This window comes from Sus scrofa, chromosome 16, assembly GCF_054392235.1.
Source record: "Sus scrofa isolate SSC_HxYL_T2T_F1_AM1 chromosome 16, Sscrofa_HxYL_maternal_Yorkshire_Landrace_v2.0, whole genome shotgun sequence".
In the NCBI taxonomy this organism is placed as follows: domain Eukaryota; kingdom Metazoa; phylum Chordata; class Mammalia; order Artiodactyla; family Suidae; genus Sus; species Sus scrofa.
In genome coordinates, this window is record NC_139398.1 from 76873923 (window position 1) to 76896842 (window position 22920).

Here is a 22920-nt window from a genome sequence, read left to right on the forward strand (position 1 = left end):
CTCCCCCTTAAGGACCGAAGCCCTTAGAAACAGAGACTGGAGGAGATCTCTGACCGGGGCTGTGGTTACTATTTTCAGCCTTGAGTAACACTTCAATTAAGCACTGGAGTAATAAGAATGGAGCTCCGGCAGTCTCGAGGCAGTGGATTTTAATTGCAGTTACAGCCAGTACCATCTGTAAAGCCTTGGGAATCATCATTGACAGAGCCCGTTCATCCGGAGGTACCTATAATAACTGACCCAACTATATTTTTACCCCCCTTAGACGATGTCCTTAATATCCAGCATAGCTCTGGACTGCACAGACCACTTACCCAAGCTGAACTACACGTACTTGTCCAAAAATAGAAATACACACATGCATTTGTGTACACAGGCAGCAAACACCCATACACAGATATATACCTAAGATAGTTAATCCCTTTGTTTACTCAGTGGTCCTTTTACTTTCAAACCAGATTGTATTTATTCTCCTTTGCCCTCCAGGAAAGGGAAGCCACAGCCAAAAGACAAAGAGAAACACAAGCAGTTAATTTCTGGCTTTTGTGTTTCTAAGAGCCCAGGCCCTGGCAACTTAAAAGAGTTTCAAGGGTAATTTTGACTCTAGACAGTTTTTGTTTCATGTGCTGACTTTACAACCTACCCCTGAAAAAGGCACCTCTGTCCATAGCCTTCTCTTTAAGCAGAGACTTTCATCCTGATCAGAAAGTCGATTTCCAAGGCCACTCAGCAGGACCTAACCCAGAGCGTTGGTCTTAAACCAGTACAATGAATCAGAATAAGAAGAGCCAGCTAGAGGTTACCGAGTTCAGCTCTGTACCTCCAAGCAGGTCATATTCACAAGGGTGCAGACACCGTTTTTCCCTGTATTTGTGGCGGGAAGCACCCCAGGCTCCCATTCACCAATTACCATGACACCATTTAGAAGAGAATGCCAGGAGACCAAAAAGAGGGGGGAAAGCCATTGTCATAACTCTTCTCAGGAATACCTGCTTTCACAATTTATACTTAACTGCTGACACTTGAAAAGTAGAACATTTTGGTAAAATGAATCAAGCTGTAATGTTTCTTTTATGAGATCTCCTTGCAGGAAAGGGAGGTTTGGCACCTCGTGGAGACCAAGCTTAGTTATCCATCATGGTAGAGTCAGCTGTCCTAGCCAGCTTCTCAGAGGTCATGCGATCGAACCAACAGCTCTTTCAACTATATTATTGCTTACGGAACAGTAATTGAGGCACCAGATAAAAATTACCTGGTCTAATAGGCAGCGAACAATTTTCACTCAATAAAATTGTAAGCCAAATCATTCATTTCATAACACTCTGGCTAATTTATTTGTTGACCTTTTAATATCCATAGCTCTTCAGTGGTATTAACTGCAACTCAGACAAAATCTCTTGTTCATTTCACTTTCATTGATTTTTTTTTTTTCCATTGAGGCAATAACAGCTGCCTGAAAACAGCCTTTTTCTCTCCACTGTAAAAGTCAATCATGTAAGTTAGCATGTCTTACGTTGATACAGCTGCATTAGCTTACAACCTACTTTAATTCCGTGTCTCTTCACCACGTTTGTAACAAAGGCGAAGCTTTCTGGTGCACCTCCAGCCACGTGGAGCAATGATACATAATCATATGTTTGAGAAGTAAGAGGGCTGTGGTCTAATCTGAACACAGAATCGACTTTAAAATTAGAGGTGGTTCAGAAGCCTCCCTAAAACCCCTGCGTTTTCTTTAGACCAGAGTCACCTGCTTTCGATGATTCCTGTGTTAATAGCAGTAGACCTTTTCAAAATATTGAATTCCTTTGTTGTGGCCATTTCTGCAGATTTTGATTATGGTTTGAATTTTATTTTTCTTTAAAGACTGCAGGCAATGAGTGTGTGCTGGAATGTTCAGTAAGCTTCATCTGAAGCTTCTTATATAATAAAACGCTATGAAGTCTTTAGAATGCAGGGCTGTAAAATATAATTGTTACACATTTGGCATTTTATGCCTCCCTAGAAATAACCACTTGCTACCTATACCTCATCTCTGCTCCTCCTTTCCATTTCAATTTACTCTAAAGTGGTCCTTAGCCATAATGAGAAGTCCCCTTTCAACAGAAACATGTTTAATTATATCCATGCTAAATGTAAGTGACTCTCCTCAGTCATAGGGCTTCTGAGCAAAGAGGGTTTGAAGTGTGACACTAAAGGTTTCTGATGATCTGCGGTAAGCTCTATTTCGAGAAGTTCATATTACCAGAAAAAAATGAAAAATTTGAGGAATGTCTCAGAGGATCAAAAACTAAACAGTGCTCCAGTATTATTTTGGTTTGTTTTACTTTTTCCCTCACTGCCCTCATTATATGATTTCTTAGGATGCAAAGTCTAACATTGTGGAATTTTCCATTTGGCTGAATAAACACAAAGGACATTGGGATATAAAACTACCCTCCACAGAATTCCCTCTCAGTACAACTAGTGTGTATTGCATTGTACATCCAGCTCTGGGGAAAATAGGCTGCCAGAAACTTGCAATTTTTTTGGCTTTTAGGCTTTCCACTCAGTAGTGTCACCACATTTTTATATCCAAGTCGGGGGTCGGGGGGAAGCTAGAACTTAAAAGCTAGTGAGATAAACACAGTGTTTAAAAATCTGGACCCAGTAGTAAATTCCAGAGTGACGAGGCGAATAGAGTCCATGCTGATTTCATTGGTAGTTGCTTATCGCCTTTGCATCAGGAGTGATTTTGCTATTCCACTTCATTTTATGTTGCTGAGAGCTGGACCCACTGTTATCTTAAATCCCTGAGATGAGGCAAAGTAGATTGGTGGTAAATGGATGTCAGCAAAATGTGCAGTGACAGAAAAGTACTGTACTTCTTTCTCGAGAATCACCCACGTCCACTTGACTTTGATAATTGATGCTTATCATTGACCTTCTGTTTTCTTCTATGTCTCTCAAAACATTATTTTCTACTTGAAGGAGCCTAATTCCAAGCACAGATTGTCTTCCCAAATTACCGAAGCATCCCTGGGCTTTGGTTTTATGAGGGAGTTTCTAGAGTCTCAAAAATCTGATTCTGAGATTTGAACTTAATGTGGTGTTGGTAAATCGGTACCCATCTGGCTTTATGAGCTGGCCTCTCTGTGCTCTGAATGAGAGTTCAGGCCATCTCCCCTGCACATCTGGGCTTGAAGTACTCAAAACACATTGACCTGGGCTTATCAATGGGTTTGGTTTTCTATGATTAGACATCTTTCTCCCTGGAAGGCTAGGTGGGGTCAGTGAATACGAGCTTATCAGCAACTCATTTGAGATCAGATGCTGAAGGGAAGTTTCCCATGGTAGGTGAATAATCCTCAGAGATTTTACTGTCATGAAACAGAAGGAAAGATGAATTAGCCATGTCTGCATATCAGACATGATATGCCTGGTTCCCAAGAGTGTGCAAATGCCTTAAGTATTTCTAAGAGCCTAAAAGTACAGGTAATAAAAGGCTGATGTACATCAAGACCAACCTCATGTTACTAGCAGCCTATGACTTGAGATACTGTCTGAACCTGACGTGATTCATTACATTAATCACAAAATTAAAATGTACATACAAGCCAATAGGAGTGAAGGAGCAAAATCGGTTTTCAAAAGTGGTATCCATGCACCTCCCCCCACCCCCCAGCCCCGATCAAGACTTGACCCCTTTGGGAATTTATACATTGGATTAAAAAGTCTGAAGGCAAATGAAATCTTGAAATCTTCTGGTTTTATAAACTATGCCAAATATATGACTTAGTCATTTCCTCATATCAATTAAGCATGCACTTTTTAAAGTAACTCTCTTAGGATAAACTCTTCAACAAGAGTTCCTCAAGAGAGGCCGTGGTTTGCTGAGGATTGTGCTTGGGGCTTAGAGGAGATTAAGATCTGTTCATGGCCTCAGAGACCCCACAGTCTAATGGAGAATGAAGACTAACACACTTAAGACCAGAGCAAAATGACCCCATGGCCTCTACTTCTGTGCCATGCTGAGTGTTAGAGGCATGGGAGAGGTTAGGAGCTGGGGTCCCGGGGAAGGTGAATTTAGTCCTGATAGACTAGTGTAGCTATGAAGAGCTCAAGCTCTGATGTCCAACAGGCCTGAGACTGAATCCATCCATCAGCTGTGTGAACTCAGGGCCAGCCGGCAGACCTCTCTTTCCTTTCCCAGTTTCCCCTCTTTCCCAGTTTCCTCATTTGTCAAATGAAGATTGAAAGAGTTAATGTTTTGCTTTCAGTAAACAGCACCTATCTTTTCCATTTCTTTACCACCACTACTACTAGCACCACCTTCATTACCAGGCTTTAGAGGACAGGAAGGCAGTGTGAAAGACCCCAGACTGGAGCCAGCTTTCCAGGAGGGATCAGGGCGAAATGAGTGAAGGTATAGCATTAGGAGAGAGCCCGGCATGCTACTTCTAGACCAGAGAGGACCAGCTGACACAGAACAGAGAGCAGTTCTTCAGATGTATAAGGAGAGAAGATTGGATAAAGAAGGTAGGACCGGCTGGTGGTGGAAATCTTTTGCAGCCCCTGTAGAACCCCATGCCTGAATTCCAGGAAGACAGAGTGTCTTGAAAGTTGACCAGTACCATCAGAATGGGACTACTGGGCAACAGGAAGCTCAAAAATTATTTGCTAATTGATGGGGTTGCAACATAGGAAGTAAAGCCAAATCTTCTCTATTTGTAGCCCATTCAGCATTTTGATTACAAAGGTTCCTAAACATAAGCAAAAGTTGTAACAATTACACTTGAACTGTTTCTCTTACCCCACTCCTGAATCTCCCCCATATTTCTACTAAATCTAAACAGATTTAGTATGGGTTTTCTGTTTTCTCTTCTCTCTAGACTCCCCATTCACATAATCAACAATCAATGGTTATAGTACGATAGGTAAAGACAGGTTTTAATTGTGAAAGGATATGTCAGCAAAAAGGTGTTGTTTGGAAGGCGTAAACATTTGCTGTTTCTTTAAGAGAGAATACAATAGTCGGATGCAGGATGTAAACTGGAGAACAAGCATTAGCTCTACAAGGAGATTCAGGGGCTTTTCAATATTTAGAATACTAGTATTTGTCTTCTTAATTCTCCAATGCGATATGTATATTTTAATCCAAGGATAGGATTAATTATCTTGGAAGTTTAAACTGCTAGCAGGGAGACGTTTTAAACATTATGAAAAGAAGAGAAAATCTCTCCTGACAAATAAATGCCTTGAAAAATTAGATATTAGTACTAGTCAAGTGTTCTTTCTATTCAGAAATGTTAAAATTGCATATTAGAATGGAAGGAGCCTTATATGCTCCATCCTAATGTCACAAAAAATAAGACTTTAGGAACAATTTCAGAGACAAAAGATTATGTGAAACATCTAGCTCTTCCCCTTATGGGAAATCTCTCCCTCTCTCTCTCTCTTTTTTTTAACATTCCAGGCTCAATCATTTCCTAATGTGAAATTACAGATTTTTCAAATTACCATTTAAAACTGCAAAAAAATTACACTTGTGACCACCGAAGAGATAGCATATACTATCAATTTGATTTTAAAAGGCATACATCTTTTATACTACCTGTCATTTTTATAATGCCTTTTACAAATTTAATCAATACATTTTAACATTCTATATACTTTAAGTGCAATATACAATAAATATTCAAGTTTCATCTTAAACATGCTTTAGCCTTTAAATTGTTAAAACTGCAGTGCCCTTTCAATCTACTTACATAATGTCATAAAATATACATTTCAAGGTAAATGAAGTCAGCTACTTCAATTTAGTCCCTCAAACTGGTAGTAAATGAGAGGTTAACACTATGGTGCCAAAGCCATTATTGAGTAAATTTAGCACCTTGGACAGCTCTGTAAAATCTTTATTGCTTTCCTGACCTGCTCGTCATGTTCTGTCTGTGTGTTCAGTGGCTCTCAGCTCTGATTGAAAGGCAATATATTAGATCCCCAACACAAACACGCTTGGGGGCTAGTTCACTGGGAGCGTAATGACATGGAGGTGAGAGCAATTTTCTGGTCACCGAAATCCAAGCACCTTGCAGGTCTGCTGCACTAACTCATAGAGGACCCAGAAATTTCCTTTCACCTTCCCATTTGCAGAAATAACTAATAAAAGCTGTATCACTTTGGCAAAACTGAGCCACAACAAAAGTGGGTTCTCCCTTAAAACCCCGAAGTTAATACCACCATGAAGGACATTTTGAAATGGGCAAGGTATCATTGAAGGGGATCACTTCCAGGACATGAAATCCAGGTTCATGGTCCTCAAGACTGCTGGTCTGCAGCAATGCTGGGGTGCTGACCCACCTCCAGCACCATGCCCAGTGGAAAGTGTGTCCCGGCTTCCTAGGTTGAAGAAGGAGGCAGCTCTAGGAATTGAGGTTCACATGCTTCATTTTCAAAAGGTTGAATGGTGATGAGAGCTACAGGTATTGAAGAAGAAGAAGAAGAAATAAGTGGATTATGTCATTGAAAAAAACGTTATCACCCAAAATATAATTGCCTACACTGATAGTTGGAATTTTTCAGGTGCAGAAACTTAAGAGATTTTAGAGTTTATTTTGAACTTCCCTCCTCCCAGGTTCTGAGAAATTCTTTAAAATTAGAAGCACTGCTCTCCATTATCAGTGATGCTGCTCCAAGACTGAAGTTCACAAGTGCAGTTTCTAACTGCACCTCATCTTGCTTGTGACAAACAGGAGACCTGTTATTTTTTTCCCTACAGCGAAAAGAAAAAAAAAAAAAAAAAAACCTTCCCTGTCAAGCCCCAAAACTGGCATAAATATTTACTTGAAGAAATAAAGGACTATAGACCCAGAGAAGTCAGATTTTAGTAAATAAACTAAATTGATCCTGTTTTAATTTTTCCTAAGAGCCAGATAAAGCCATGAGGGTTCAGCGAGGGCAGCCCAGCTGAATTTGATCTGGGGATGGGGTTTAGTGTGCCCATGCCATAGCAAATTATTAACTGCTGTGGTCAGACAGTATGGCCAACAAAATGTGGTGAATTATCTTGTAGCTTGCATTAAAAAAAAAAAAAGCGATTATCTCAGATGTATTTATTCAAACCCCATTGATTATGTTTTTCACTCCTTATAGGAAAAAAATAACAACTGTTTTCTAAATGGGGCCTAGCAGTTTAAGGCAAGCATAAATGTTTATTGAGAACTGAAAACCCCTCGTTCTCATTTTTGAATTTAGGACATTATATATGTCATAAGTAGTTACTGCAGTATGACAACTATTTTACCGTATATTATAGAGAATTTAAAATTGAAAAATGCTAATATGTATCTAAAAGCTTGTCATTTCAAGAGTTGTTCAAGAAATTTTGAAGAGGCTATGGTGACAGCAAAATGAACGCAATTATATCCCTATTTTCTGATCAGCGTCTGCGGTATGTGAAAATTGAACAGCACTGCTTCTCCATGCAGAAATCCATTGTGTCAAATATTTAAAGTTAAACTTCTTTTTGAAACTTTATCCACAGCAAAAAAAAAAAAAAATTGTAAACATATCTTCTTACATATCACCTCTGATAATAGTACCATGCCTTCAGGTTTGCTTCTCTGATAAACCTCCATTTTATAGCTTAACCTTCCTTTTCACATTCTAGTATAAATGAATCTGCAGAAAATTAGGGCAGAATGAAGAGGGAACGATTTCTTATGGTTGGAATGAAAAAAAAAAATTACCGCCACACACTTTTGTCGAGTGCCCTATATTATTAGAAACAAGCATGCTAGCTAAATATGGAAGCCCACCTCAAGGCAAAGGAGACATTTTTTTTTTCTTTGACTGGAGTGAACAGCAGAGCATGTATCTAGGATGAGGATAAATGAGCAAATGGGAAAAATGACAAACAGTACTGAAATAGCAAAGAATTGCTATACAAGAAAGACTCTGCCAGTCATGAAAATTGGTGCAGAGGGAGCTTCCAGGGGCAGGAGAATTCTTTTGTAAGAGCCTCTGACAAAACAGTACGTGGGTTTACTCCATCACCTCCTTATATCATGACTCTGCCGCACACAGGAGATAAACAAAAGAAGTTTAACGCTACATGCTTCTGGTAGCTGAAGATTGATTGGAAATCCCTTGAAAATGACCTGCCTGATAAGGTCATGGTTCCTGGAATAAGCAATTAAGTGCAAAATAAACACATCTTAGGGATTCATAGCATGTACCAACTGACATCGATTATAGTAATCTAGTAAATGACCTCGCCATTGTATTTGGCAATAAACATATGAGTGCTCTATCGTGCTTATGGCAGACTATCGAGTGATATATTTTATCTTGCAAGTACGAATGATGCTCACCTTTTGACTTGATTAAGTGTGTCTGTGAAGGGGGATAAATGGGTGATTTAACGCCATTCTGGAGTTCCCCAAAGCTACTGCCTTTAAGGTGGTGTGTGGGCAAAGCATGGCCAGAGGAAACTGGAACGCGATTGTGTGAAAAGACAACATCCTGCCGTTCCTCAGAGGATTGTATCTGCTTTTCTCCTGGACAGGAAGTGATACTCAAAAGGGCTGCGGATCTGGTGGAAGCGCTGTATGGGATGCCCCACAACAACCAGGTGAGTGCACTGGGTCTCGAACCTTCCACAGTCAACTGAAGCTCTCAGAGTCCTTACTATAATGACAAACTACGCAAAGTAGAAAACCCTTGCATGAGTTCAGAGTGTGAGTCATGCAGACATAACCTGTTGCAAGGCTATTCGGTTCTTCTTCTGCAAATCTTCTATTGCCTTTTGTAGAGAATTATTTTCCTTATGAGAAAAGGCACTTTATTTAAAACAAATCTGTGGGAGTGTACTTCCTAACTGAAGAAGAGAGGGACTGGTGCTTTATTTTATTCCTCTCAGATTTTCAAAAAAACTTCAGGAGGAAAAAGGGGAGGGGGTTAATTTTTTCTCCTAAAGAGTAGAGTGAGGCCAGAATATTGTCTGCTTCTGTTTCATAAAGCAATTCCATGTGTATGATTCAACTTGCCCAGGAAACGATGAGTCTGAGCAATCATTCCTTCCTTTCCTGTGCCACTTGAATCAATATCCAAGAGACACGGTCCCACCAATACTCAGGGACACAGGTGGTCACATAAGCGTGCCCTTAACGTCATCAGAGGAGGGGAGTTGCAGGGGGGGTGTGTGTGCATGCATGCTTGCGTGTGCATGTGACCCCAGAATCCTCTGTTATTGGTGGGGAATGGAAGCCCTGGGTTGCTCTCCTGTACTGTGAGGCAATAGGAAGGACTGGCTAACTTATCGGACTTTCAAAGTCCAACAGAGTAATGCAGCCCAGCCCTGTCCTTAAATAGGGAGGCATCCTTAAGTGAGGTCTCCGCCTCTCGGCGCCTCAGTTGCCTCCTCTGTGATACAGGCATGATGAGGATGAGAGTGAACACAGGTTTGCTGAGAAGGTAGCAGAAGTTAGTGCAGTTAACCGCTGGGAGCATGAACACTGCCCGCGGTGAACAACTGGAAGATGGCGCTGCTGGGGACGTGACGGGGACAGTTAATGAGGATGTGCCTGTTCGTTTTTCAGGAGATTATTCTGAAGCGAGCGGCTGACATCGCAGAGGCCCTGTACAGTGTGCCCCGCAACCACAGCCAGCTCCCCGCCCTCACCAACACCTCCGTCCACGCGGGGATGATGGGCGTGAATTCGTTCAGTGGACAACTGGCCGTGAATGTCTCCGAGGCGTCGCAGGCCACCAATCAGGGTCAGGAGCCTGCCCTTCTCCTTTCCATTTCCAGCCCCTTCCCAGGGTCAGGCTACTCCACCCCATTTATTTGGCACAAAACGATGTTTATTTTTTAATGTTTTTTTTTTTTTCTCCCCTCCCAGAGGGGAGATTCCTCCTGAGTATGTATCAAATATTGTAGAATTCTGGCGCTAGCCCTCATGGCTGCTAATCTGGTGGAGGAGCTAGAAAGGAGGCATGCCTTTAGCCGCCTCTCCGTTGGACTTCTCACTGTAAACCATGGATGACAGATTACAAAGAGGGTTGGAATTAAAGTCTCGAGGAGCCAAATCACAAAATCCTCGCCCAGGATAGGAACCTGTTACCTCCAGGGTGATTTTCTTAGATTGGGATTTATTTTTGCTCCAAAATGATAATTTATAGGTCCTGCATTGCCACCTCTCATGGCCCTGCTAAGTATTTATGATCTCCCAAGAAATGTGTCTTTTGATCGCTTCCCATTTTAATCACGCAGCTAGCACCGCCAACCCACCCCCATGAATCACCTGGCCCCTTCCCTCTGGGATGCAGGAAGGGGGCGAGAAACAGAGACCTCCCTTTCCCCAAGCCTCCCGGACCTGCCACCCAGCCGAGCACCACCCTCATCCCTGGTTTTGTCCCCACCCCTCAGGTTTTACCCGCAACTCAAGCAGCGTATCACCGCATGGGTACGTGCCGAGCACCACCCCCCAGCAGACCAACTACAACTCGGTCACCACAAGCATGAACGGATATGGCACCGCAGCCATGTCCAATCTGGGCGGCTCCCCGACCTTCCTCAATGGCTCAGCTGCCAACTCGCCCTATGCCAGTGAGTAGAATATCCTGTGTTTCTGCATGTTTCTGCTCCAAGAACTGGGCGCCATGCTATGGGGCCCACTGTACAGGTGTCCCCAGCCTGAGGGGCCAACCCCCTCCACTGTCCTGCCTGGAAGGGACCCAGGGAATGCTACCAAAGGCAGCCTTGTCTCCAGCAGGAAGCTGTGTCCTCTTCCTTGCTCACTTTCCTCCCCCTGCATCCTAAGAAAACTTGGCTATAACCCAAAGAGTAGTAGGATATTATTGCAAGAACCCAAGCTTCCAGTCATATGGAGCTGGCTTTGACTCTTTCTTCTACCAGTTACTGACTCGAGGCCCTGGGCAAATTCATCTCTTCTCCAAACCTCAGTTTTCAGATCTGTAAAATGGGGAAGGAACCAGCAACCCTAACCGCCCCCACCCCCCCCCCCCCACACACACACAGTTGTGAGACTGATACAGTGAAGCATGTCAGGAGCTTGTCCTGACACCTGGCCCAGGGGAAATGCATTCTCTAAATCTTAGTAATAATCATAATGATGGAATGATACTATCAAGTACTGCTGGTAGTATATAGCATACTCACAACTATCTAAAACTTAAAATCTTTCCCTTTAGAAATTCGACTCCTTTATTATTTTTTTTTTAATGCTTGGGATTTTTTTTCCCCCTTTGTGTTTGGTGTGTCCAAAGAAAAAACACAACTTAGCAAATCAAAAAACAAACTTTATTTTTTTTCCCCAAATTTGGCAAGATGAAAGACAGACATGTACAAGATGTGTACACACATACGCAAGAAATGTGGTTCGGTGCCTTGTCCCTGCCTTAAAGAAGTGAGCTTAAAGGATCTGGGGTGCAGCATTTAGACGGTGTTTTCAAGAAGCTCAGGGAACTGGCATCTTTACATGTAAAACGTTACGGGCTATGTCTCCACAGTCTCTTGATCGCCTTCTGAGGATTTTTAGAGAAAACCAAGTTCATCTCGGATAGTGTGGGTGGCTCTTCTGGTGTATAACGTGTGCAAACTCTCAGACTTTTGTGGAGTGATAGGAGTGGCGGTGTTGAATGAAAGCATGGCTGTGATTTTTAAAATGAGAGTCTTGGCTAAAAACAATACTAAAATTGATGCTTTCTCTGATAGTGGAAATGTGGAGTGTGCTAGTCCTTTGAAAGAGGAAAGATCGTTCTTGGCCCCTGAGAGAAGTTATTTCTGAAAATAAGACTTAGGGCCATTTGCTCTCTGGGAGAATTTTTCAGGCTCGGAATGTGCTAAAATCTCTATATTTCTACTTGATCTGTTTGGAATCAACAGCTCGTTGAACATTTAAAAGTCCTCATAATCTGCATACATTACATCTTATCTGCTCAAGCCTCTGTGTTTGGGGCCAGTTTCCCATTAGATTTTGATTCATCGAAAGATGGTTTCGCAGATCATTTCAGGGTTCTCTCTTCCACTCAATCAGAAAATGTTTCAATCATGACCTGAAAATTAAAAGGTGGGATTCTTAATTAAATCAATAACCTAATTGCTATATGGTAGCAATTCAATTTAGGGACCTGGATTGCTCTGTCTTTCCAAGCCCTTGCAGACACCCAGCCCTGAGATTGCATCTGTCAGACTGCGAAACTTTGAACATTTAATTTCCATTAATTGATTTCCTCAGTGCTCACAAATATAGTATTAAATTCTCAAATAGGCTCTCAGATGGGACGGTTTTATCTGCATAAATGCAAATACAACAATAAACACAAAGCCCAGCTCATTTGAATTTTTGCCTCCATAACATTTAATTATTCATAAACCACTCATGTTGAAAAATCCCAAACAGAATAAAAAATAAAATAAGACATTCCACTGGTGAACACACTTTCTGGTGTGGTGGCCGATAACTAATAATGTTATAACAAATGGGACTGCTTGACTATATTTCACCTCTTCCTCTGTTAACCACCCCCCTCAAACGCCCCACCTCTAAATACACATAATGATCGCATTTGCCAAGGAGATTAATTGCCTTCCTCAGTGAACCAGCAGGATTTCAAATCTACGAATATTTAAAAATCAAACCTCTAGTGCAGGAGTTTTGCAATTTAAATGGGTGTTATTATTGAGCGTATTTTCACATTTACAAATCCTAAGAGATGTATAAAAATGCTGGTCTCATTAAAAGAAAAAGTACAGTTTAGAAAATGTTTGTGAAAATTCTGAGGATGGCGGCTGGGTGTTCTGCTCCATAAAGCATTTAGTGCTTTTGGATTGTGTAGTGCTGAGGGCTGATTACAAAGGCTCATTTCCCCCGGTTGGTAGTTGCTGCCTGTGACCCATGTGATAACCACTTCCCTAACTTTCCAAAGCCAGTAGGCTGAGGAGGAGGCCACCCCATCAGCAGTTTGGACTTTGGGGTGCTCAAGGGAAGGGGCCTCTCTCCAGGCGATCGGTTTCCTTTGCAGGATAGCCTTTTGCAAAGAGCACTGAACTGGGGTTTGGTTCCTGGCCTCACCACCTTCCAGCAGTGGCCCTGGGGCAAAGTCACGGAACTCTTGTCTGAGTCTCCGCTTGCCTGGTGGTTGGCTCAGGTGTAAAGAGGAGGTAAGAGATCCCAACCTAAGCTTGCGAGGCAATGACATAGATGAAGAAGATGCGAGAAGCGGTATATCATGTCTATGACGTAATGTGAAAAATAATACAGTAAAGGAGGAAGTGCCTAGAGTTTGAATTAGGTGCCTGACAACCATTGGACAGGAGTCATACTTTTCCCTGGGAGATGAAGAAATGGAAGGTGAGTGTGTAACAGTACCAGTTGTGAGTGGAGAGGGCGTTCATGTGTGCAAAATCTCTGTCTCCTAAAGTGACCTGAGGTTGTTGGCAACTAGCAAAAGAAGAAAGGCCAGATGGAAAGAACTATGGTTGGTAGAGAACGTGTATCGACCAAACGCTTTCATATCCCCCAGCAGCTAGGTTTTCTCACTCTCTGACCCGCCAAAGATCTCCCATCATTGATAATCCACATCCCCACCCCACTGACTGTGAGTATGTACATAAAGCCTCGGTCCTGGATCCTGCTGCTGCTTAAAATTCACATACATCTACGTTGAACAGCTCCGAGGCGGGGAGAGAGAGAACTGGGAACTCTGACTTGTTCCTCGTTATCCACCCATGTTGCAGGTGGCGGACTGTTGATCCAGCCAGCCTCCTACCTTCCTTTCTCCATGCTCTGGAGCATTAAGATATAGTCAGGGCCTTAAGGAAGCTGTAGCTTCATGGGGAGGCAAGGGACACATACGCATCGCCATCTGCCATTGCCTCAAGGTGGGGTCCTGGTGTTGCCTTCTGCATACCCTTCTTGCTCACAACACTCTTCCACTGGTGCCCACGCCCTCTTGGACTGGCTCTTCCTGCCTCTTGTATCCCCAGCCCCTTTGTTAGAACCTTAGCTTAGACCCTACCTGGAATGCTTCCCCTGACACCTCCTCCATGAAGCCTTCTTGGGTTTCCCTTCCCTGCCTCCCCAGAGTTGGCCATGCTCACCTTTGAGGCTATTGTGTGCTACTCTATCCTGTATAAGAGCACTTCTGTTTTCTGGCCTGGGATATCCTAGCACACTCTCTGGCACATAGTTGGCCCACAACAAACACATAGAAGATGACCACCAAATAAAAGGAAATACTTGCGCAGTATCAAATGATGAAAGCAAATAGGATCCTGAGAGTTCAGGGAAGGCTGGTGCCAGAAGGGTGGCTTGAGCAGGTGGGGGCTAGGGTCAGGGCCAAGCTGCCTTGAGTCAGGATGCCAGGAGAGGTGCTGATTTCTCCTTTCCCATTGCCCCTCTCAGTCGTGCCATCCAGCCCCACCATGGCCTCCTCCACAAGCCTCCCCTCCAACTGCAGCAGCTCCTCTGGCATCTTCTCCTTTTCACCAGCCAACATGGTCTCAGCCGTGAAACAGAAGAGTGCTTTTGCGCCTGTCGTCAGACCCCAAACCTCCCCGCCTCCCACCTGCACCAGCACCAACGGGAACAGCCTGCAAGGTAAGCCCCAGGTTCCGCCCGGGCCAACCAGATGCCCTGACTCACCCTCCCAGGGCATGAAGCAGATGCGTCGCTGTGGCGAGGGGATCAGCCGTGGGCCTGCCTGCTTCTGTTCGCCCGCATCTCGTCCGTTCCATTGTGTTTGCTCTTGTGGCCCTGACGCCTGGGCCCCTAGCTCATTGCATCTCTCCTCTGCTGGAGTGGCCCGAGCAGTCCTCTTTCCAACCCCAGCAATTTTGCTCCGGCCCGGGATTTGCTTGAGAATACTGTTTCCACTTACTAAAGCCGTCGTTTCTCTTTCTTCTCTCATTCCCTGTGGTGGCCATAATCAGACCAGTCTTTTATGGACTCTAGCAAGTTCTCCACTGCAGGGTCCTTCCCGGGACTGACCTTCTCCTGAAGTAGGTCACTCAGCCTTCCCTTCCTGTTGCCTGTGTCGGTGTGGACATGTGTGGGGAGGTGGAAGGCAGGGGGTGAGAGGGCCCAACCACAGCCCTTGAGTTATAGCATCTTAGACCCAGGACCTAAGATTTTCTCCTTGGGAACCAGAAACCCCAAGGGGCCACTAGAAGACTAGTTCATGTTAAAATTATTTGATTTCATCTCCATCATGGAATATGGATGGGAATTAATATAGTCACCAAGATTCGAGGTGACCTTTCTATTCATTGAGGAAAAAATACAGCCTTTTAAAATGGGTCCACCATTTCTCATGATTTTCTCATGTGCCGGCCCCTGTGTTGTGCTGACCCACACCACCTCCTTCCTTCCCCAGAGCGGGGCTGTGTGATAGGTACTCTGAGCCCCTACTTTACAGATAAGAAAGCGGAAGGTCAGGGAGGAGGTCATGGCGCTGCCTGACTTCCGACAGGGGTGTGTGGCAGAGGCTGGCTTCAAACTCAGGCTCAAAACTTCATCTCCTCTTTCCATCTCTCGAGCACATTATTCCTCCGATGGGGTAAACAGGATGCATCCAGGATTCCTCAGGCCCCTGGCAGGGAAGTTAGATCAATAAAATCATCAGCCGCCATTCCTTGAGCACTGACCAATGCTAAACACTGAGCCTGCTTTATCTCGGTTAATCCTCACAGCTTCCCGATGAGACATGAGGATGCTTATCATCTCCATTGTACAGATGGTAGGACTGAGGCATAAAGAGAGGAAATACCTGCCCATAGGCATGGCCAGAAACAGTGGAGATGAATCTACACCCTGCAGGATCTATGCCCTAATCCCTAGCCTGCCCAGTGCCCTATGGAGCCTTCGTTCAGTGGCCAGCTTGCCCATCTTCACTGATGGTGTCAGCCATGGAAGTCAAGAGGGCTCAGTCAGGCTGCCCTGTTTCTTATGTTTATTTCTTTTTTTTCTTTTTTTTTTCCCCTTTGGTCTTTTTAGGGCCACTCCCACAACATATGGAGTTTCCCAGGCTAGGGGCTGAATTGAAGCCGTAGCTGCCAGCTACAGCTACAGCCACAGCCGCCAGCTACAGCTACAGCCACAGCCACAGCCATAGCAATGCCAAGATCTGAGCCAGGTCTGCAACCTACACCACTGCTCACAGCAATGCCAGATCCTTAACCCACTGAGCGAGCCCAGGGGTACAACATGCATCCTCATGGATACTAGTAGGATTCATTTTTGCTGAGCCACAATGCGAACTCCAGCTTATGCCTATTTCCATATACTTATATACATGTTTTCTGTACAGGACCCTAAACTTAAATGCTTTCTCTCAAAGCCCCTGTGAGGTGGGTACTGTTCCCATTATATAATGGGGAAATTAAGGCCCCCCAGTTTGCTCAAGGTCACATATCTAGAGAGGATGGAGCCAAAACTGAATCAAATCTGTGTGGCTCCTGAACCTGAGTGCCTTCCTCACTCTGCCTTTCTGACTCCATGAGGGCACTGCAGCACCTTCCTCAGAAACCTGCTGGCCAGTCTGCCCAGCACAGCCAAGGTCAGTGCCAGTGCCACTCCCTGAAACATGCACTGGCAAAGCCACCTTCTTAGAGGGAAGAGGAAGCTAATCAGGCTGTGGAACTGCATTTCAGGCAACATTATGCATGACAGGAAAATGCCCACCCCACAAAGGGAGCCACCCATTCATGCAAGTCTCTTTTTCGGCTAAAAATAATGCTTTGTTACCCTCGTACACCTTCAGCTGGCAAACTAAGGATATAATGCTTAAGCGCACATAACTTATAATGGGCTTAAATAAGGATAAAACATATGGAAAGCAGACACCTCCCATTCCTGGGCTGTCAATCACAGCCCTTGTTAAACACAGACTTGACGTCAGGAAGACGGTCTAGCGGGGTTTGTAATCAACCGTGGAGGGGTGGTGCTTGAGAGGAAAAGGCCCTCGGCTCTGGAAGTGTGGGAAACTCTATCACCGGCTAGCCAGGGACTGAAGTGGGCAGCCCTTCTGTGAGGCCAAGTGTTTTTTGTGTGTCCTGTGGACCAAGGAAGCAGCAGCAGGAAGGGACTGAAAATAGGGAATCAGCGCCAATTTTAGAATCTCCTGGATTTAAGGAACCTTTGGTGTTGTAGGTGTGCGTGTGTTTACACTTAAATAATGAAATGGTGTCAAGACAGGGACATGTAGAAAGTTTGTGCTGTTGTCCCCCTGCCCCCACACCAGGATGTTTCTAACCCAAGTCTGCTGTCCTGATGAGCAGCCATGTCTCCACTCTCTATGACATTTCTAATGCACAGCTCACGAAGGGGAGGATTTGGGGTGTAGCTCAGGTGCTTTCTGCTGGATTTGCTACTGTGGCCAACACTGCCCTTTCCTTCTGGTTGATCATGTGTCCAGGAGATTCTTTCTGGTGGCTTTTTTGTTTTTCCAATACTGTCATGTGCCAAATATCCCTAGTTTTTGAGAAGTAGCAGTGGAGGAGGTATGAGTAAAGGAATGAAAATCACATTAACCAACACACAGCTTCCTGGCAGCTGTCCTTCCTCCTGCTCCCTCCACTCCCCCCATGGACTCCCCAGGCAGGGCTTGTGCTTAGGACGGCACATCTGCCCTCCGCACACCATGCCTGCAGCCTTGGGTGCATTGCACCATTTTTTTCAGAGGGTTCTTGCTTGGGGACCCGGATTCTCCTTTGAGAAAAGTGACATTCTGACAGTGGGCTCTTAGACCCATGACTAAAGTGATAGCGCATCTTCAGCTTTCTAAATTCCACTTCTGTAAAGAAAAGGACACAGGTGGGTTACAGAATCCAGGGTGAGAATCTCTGAAGTGTTGCTATTCCTCCTCCTCCTTTTCATTGTTACAGTAACTCCTGCTTCATCTGGCCCCACCTCCTTCAGAGTTGTGATCATTAAGACAGGGAGAGTGACGAAGGAAGAGTTGGTTAAGCAAATTGACCATATAAACAAGATGAGAGGTGACACATTTAGGCTGTTTAAGTGTTTTAAAGGTCTATTTACCTCCAACTACCACTCTGCTAATTGTCCATCATTCTTTTTTTTTTTTTAAAGCCAACTCCTGAGAGGCCCCTTTCCCCAGCAGCCCTTTCTCTGCTTCCTCTGGTGACTGCTTGCATGTTTATTCCCCACCAGATACGCACTGCGGTCTCATGTGATGGTGGTGACGATGGTCACGGCCACTAACATGGGAAGCAGGGCTTTTTCCCAGCCTGGCTTTTGTGCTGTCAGGTGTGCTTCTCCCAACCACTGTTAGATGTTGGCTGTTTATTGTCCCCACTTTACAGATGTAGAAACTGAGGCAGAGCCAGGATGCCTCATCCCGAGTTACACATCTAGCAGACAAGGGTGGGGGGGCTAGGGTTCAATCCAAGGCAGACCACTATGAAAGCCCCTGTGCTACCCTAAATGGCTGTATTCAAACCACGGGTTGGACCCACGTGGACCAGAAAATCCTGACCTTAAAATTGTTTCCTATGTTGGAGGAAGCACAGCACCTCAGGAAAGAAAGCAGATCTGTCTGGGAGAGGCTGGGCACCTAGCTCTGGGAGTTGAGGGAAGGGTAAGATGAGGGAGAATTCACAAGGGCCTCATGGAGAAGGCTGACTTTGAACTGGACCTTGGATGAAGGGCACAGGGAGATGGCGGAGGGGCATTTTAAGCAGAAGGATGGAGGACAGCCTGTGCCAGAGTCCTACGCAGTGGCCAGTAAGCCGCTCGGCCTCCTGGAGCGCAGGTGCCAAGAAGGTTGAACAAGGAAATCCTTACCTGGGAGTCAGAAGCTCCGTTTCTTTACATACGTTGAAAAATCCACAGTTCCTACTGTGATTCCGACTGGTTTTCTCTCCCAGGGAGGTGAAACCTTAGACAGTTTACCATATATCTGAGAGCTTTATCTTTAGGACAAGGCAACTCTATCTCAGCACTTCTGGAGTCTCAGAGGATGTTCTGTTAAAAAAAAAAAGAAAGAAAGAAAACGTTATGGTCAAACTTAGGAAATGGTGCTACTGCATCACTGTCTTGAGTCACAAGGCATGTAAGTTTACTGAAGGCTCTGCAGCTGAGACATCCTACAGTTAAACAAAAAGACTCCCATTTAGTTCTCTAGACGTGTTTGCCCACAGAACCCTTTTCCGAATAAGACCAATGACCATCTCATGAAAAACTTTGGAAAAATGCAGACGTATTTTGGATTCAAAGGTAAAAGCGCAGACATACTTTGGATTCAAAGGTAAAAGTCTTCTTCCATTCTTCTTGAGATGACATCATTGATCCGTCCTGACCTGAGGCTCCCTAAGGATGTCTGTTTTCAGAGGCAAACACTTGAGCCACCTTGTATGCTCAGCTGTTGTCCTGGAGACATCCTTTCCCTCCTGAATCTGTGTCCCCTACAGCATGAATTCTATGCAATTTCAGGCCTCAAAGGACTTCATTAATCAAGAGAGAGGCAGCCCAAAGAATGCTGTCACCAGGCCATTGGAACTGCCCCCAATGTGGTGATTTTAAACTCCAACCATGTCCCAGCCTCTGCAGGGAAGAATTAAAAACACACGGCCACAGTGATTTCACAAAAACTGTACCCACATCGTGGTTTTTTTCCTTCCTCCACCTTGAAGATCAGGCTGGACGGCCCCACCCAACCCTTCACAGTCCAGTAGCAGATCTCAAGCAACTGTCTCCTTCTAGATGCACTCATCCCATTTGTGCAAACTCTTCCCCTCATTCTGTTCCTGATTAGCTCCTAATTCTGACACATGTGGTGGTTCGAGGACAACCACATTCCACCCTCTCGCGCCAAACTCTCCCAAGCTCTGCCAGACTTCCCATCTTGTCTTTGTTCTTATCAAATCAAAAACTGTGTTGCCTCTCAAGCCAGTAGTTCTCTGACCTTCTGTCAGAGAACGCGATTACCCAGCTGCCACGGACATGGCAGAGCCACCCCAGTCTTGTGATACCTTGTGATGGCTTGGCACACGTCACTCTGGAGAGTGCTGTGTCCTCATGGAAATCTTATTGGGCCCTGCTTGGGTAGGTCCATGTGCCAGTGGGGTTTCTGGAACATTCTAAACCTCAGACACCCATCCCTCTCACTCACATAAGTAAGCTTGAGGATTACAGCACAGATACAAGAAAAACAGCTTCTAAGATTGTTCTGCAGTCATGCCATGAGCTTTCTTTATTAAAAGGTCTCTCCAGAAGTGCCTAAATTCACAGGCTATAAATGGGGTGCCCTTCCCCACATTTACTCATCAGTAAGGGTTTAGGAAGTGGCAGATGGGATTTAGGGAGCTGAAACTCCCTGATGGTATGTGCAAAATTCTGGGTCTAATTCTCCTTCTGGAGAGGGAGTCCCTGGCTTCCATTAGAGCCTCTGAGAAGTCTGAGGCCAAGAAGGAAAGATAGGAAAGTGGCAGCACCAAAGCTACCCTTAAAGATGTTTGTTTGGTTTTAATTTTAACTTTTTGCTAACATAGGCTAATAAACCGGTCTATTGAATCTTTTAAAAAATCTCCTTCCCCACCATCTCGGAAGAATTTGGAAGATGTGGTGGGTATGAGCAGTCAGCATTGGGGCCGGGGGGCATGGAGAGTACTCCGCACCTGCAGAAGGCAGACCTTGGCCGAGACCTCAGGCCCCACAGAGGGCACCTTGCCCACGTATGATGGATCCCAGCCTGGAGTTTGCCATCCCTGTGCTGCAGACCAGGCAGCACTGTTAGCTCTGGGCTGGCAGCATATTCGTTAGTTTTGCTCTGCAACCTTTAATGTGGCCCTTGTGGAAGTTTAGTCTAATTGATCTAACCCATTATTCCGGTATTGGAACACCGAGTAGATCTTTTCTTAAAATTTCTAGTCATCTAGAATAAAAAGAAAAGAAATCCTGCTGTTTCTGAGAGTCCAAGTGATAAATGTTGGTTAGGCTCACTGACCACATGAGCAGGGAGTCTTCAGTTTCCTCCTTTGCTTTGCATCATGTTGCCACTACCTGGGCTATGCTATGGGGGAGGTGGGGGCAGGGTGGGGAGGCTTTAATGCCAGGCACCTAGAGTAGATTTTGGTGGAAGGCATAAGGAGACAGGCTTCTTTTGCCCGAGGTTCAAAATTTCCCTGAAAGGCCTGCCTTTAGTAAAGGTGCCTGGACCCACCTCCAGCCTGAAGGAAAAGACCCTAAGGGAGGCAGAGCTCTGCTGAGCTGTCACGCAGCAAAGCCCCCTCCCTTCCCTTCCCTTTGGGCTACAGCATCTTGAATTCTCCAGGCTTCATTTGAAATACCCAGCTCGGCATTTCAGTTGCATCTAGGGCTCACTCAAACCTTAGGGGGACTGCCTTTCCAACGGATCCCAAATCTTTGGGGGTTTAAGTGGGCCTGCATTTGGCAAGAAACACTTCCTGTTTCTAAGAAAAATGGCTTATGAGGGCTTATGAAAAAGACTCCAGGAGCTTTTGGACTGCAAAACGGCTCTTGCAAAACAACATTTGGATGATTTACGTGTAAATGAATCAGAAACATGTGGATTAAATTTCCCTGTGAATACAGATGGGTTTAAGAATTAACGGAAAAAGTGTTTGGCAAAATACTTAAAAAAAAAAAAATTGAATCAAAAATGTAAGGGGTGGGGGAGGGGAATCAAAGGGATATAGGGCCCCCAGGGCTCAGAGTCTCACCTGGCCTTCCTGTGTCTACTGCAGGACGTGTGGTAGCTTGGCTTTAAAAAATAAGGCACATTCTTGCAGACATGAGAGTTGGGAAATTTAAAGGGTCACTTCCTAGGTGCAGCCACCACTGACAATGACATTAATTTAAAATTAGAATTGCCAACAAAAAGAAAGCAATGGCTCTCTCTCCCTGCCTGACAGGCTGCTAAGTCATCGCTGGGAGCCAAAAATGGCTGCCTCCTGCTTCCAATGATGAGCATTGTCCCCTCTCTACACATCTTAAAGTCACCACACTGTTTGTTTTACTTTTCCTGCACTCATCCCTTTACGTCTTTTCCCCATCGTGTGAAGTTCCAGCACCTGGTTGATGTGAGGAACCACAGCCCAGAGAATTAAGCCGTGGACACCAGGTCACAGTCACACAGCCAATTTAGCAGCAGAAGGGATGGGTTACAAATAATAGCAGCTCCCCTCCCTGAGATCTTTACCAGGAGTTGATGGAGGCCAAGCACTTCATGTGGCTTGTTGTATTTAAATCACCAACAACCCTAGCAATATCACTGTCCCTGCAAATACTGATACGCTGTATTTTCTAGCTGAGGCCAGCAGAGAGATTCAAAGAAACAAGCAACTACCTCTGGAGGACACACGCTGCAAGCAGAAAAGCCAGAGGTGGAATGCTGGCTTGTGGGATTCCATGCTCTTCTAAATACAACTGTGTGTGGCCTCCTAACTAAACACTTTGCAAGGTTTTTGATGAGCCCATGCAGCCTTCCCTTTTGCTAGAATCTCCCTTCAGCTTTTCTAAGCTACATTTTTCTATGGACTTGGTCAGACTGTTGCAGAAACCTTGAGTGACACAGTGGTATGGGCGCTAGAAATGATCACACCAAGTGAAGCAAGTCAGAGAAAGACAAATAGCATGTGAGATCATGAATGCGTGGCATCTAATAAAAATGATACAAAAGAACTTACAAAACAGACTCAAAGATTCTGAAACCAGATTTATGGTTACCAAAGGGGGAACGTGGGCTGGGTGGGAGGAAGGATAAATTAGAAGGATGGACTGACATATACACACTACTACACAGAGAATAGATAGGTAACAAGGACCTATAACGTAGCACAGGGTAATCCACTCAGAATTGTGTAATAGCCTCTATGGGCAAAGAATCTGAAAAGGCATGGATATAGGTATCTGTATAATGATTTACTTTGTTGCACACCTG

At 44.7% G+C, this 22920-nt stretch overlaps 1 protein-coding gene and 1 long non-coding RNA gene across 14 annotated transcripts in view; one reads left to right on the top strand and one right to left on the bottom strand.

The window, feature by feature from the left end:
* The window catches only part of EBF1 (EBF transcription factor 1), a 394923-nt gene that overhangs the window by 368059 nt on the left and 3944 nt on the right, over nt 1-22920 (top strand). For 4 of the 5 annotated variants that reach the window (XM_005672579.4, XM_003359834.5, XM_005672581.4 and 1 more), the window contains exons 12-15: nt 8543-8608; nt 9576-9753; nt 10406-10585; nt 14406-14600. In XM_005672579.4, coding sequence (XP_005672636.3) covers nt 8543-8608; nt 9576-9753; nt 10406-10585; nt 14406-14600 — 619 coding nt within the window. Of the gene's footprint in view, nt 1-8542; nt 8609-9575; nt 9754-10405; nt 10586-14405; nt 14601-14932; nt 15016-22920 lie in introns of those variants that run through there. The other variant, XM_021076602.2, reaches the window with a different exon arrangement.
* LOC106506547 (uncharacterized) overlaps nt 11281-22920 on the bottom strand; it is a 760340-nt gene continuing 748700 nt past the window's right edge. For 7 of the 9 annotated variants that reach the window (XR_014830961.1, XR_014830960.1, XR_014830958.1 and 4 more), the window contains 3 exons: nt 18804-18983; nt 14646-15591; nt 11281-12054 (listed from right to left, as the gene is read on the bottom strand). This is a non-coding gene — a long non-coding RNA (uncharacterized LOC106506547). Of the gene's footprint in view, nt 12055-14645; nt 15592-15954; nt 18984-22920 lie in introns of those variants that run through there. The other 2 variants (XR_014830975.1, XR_002339518.2) reach the window with 1 other exon arrangement.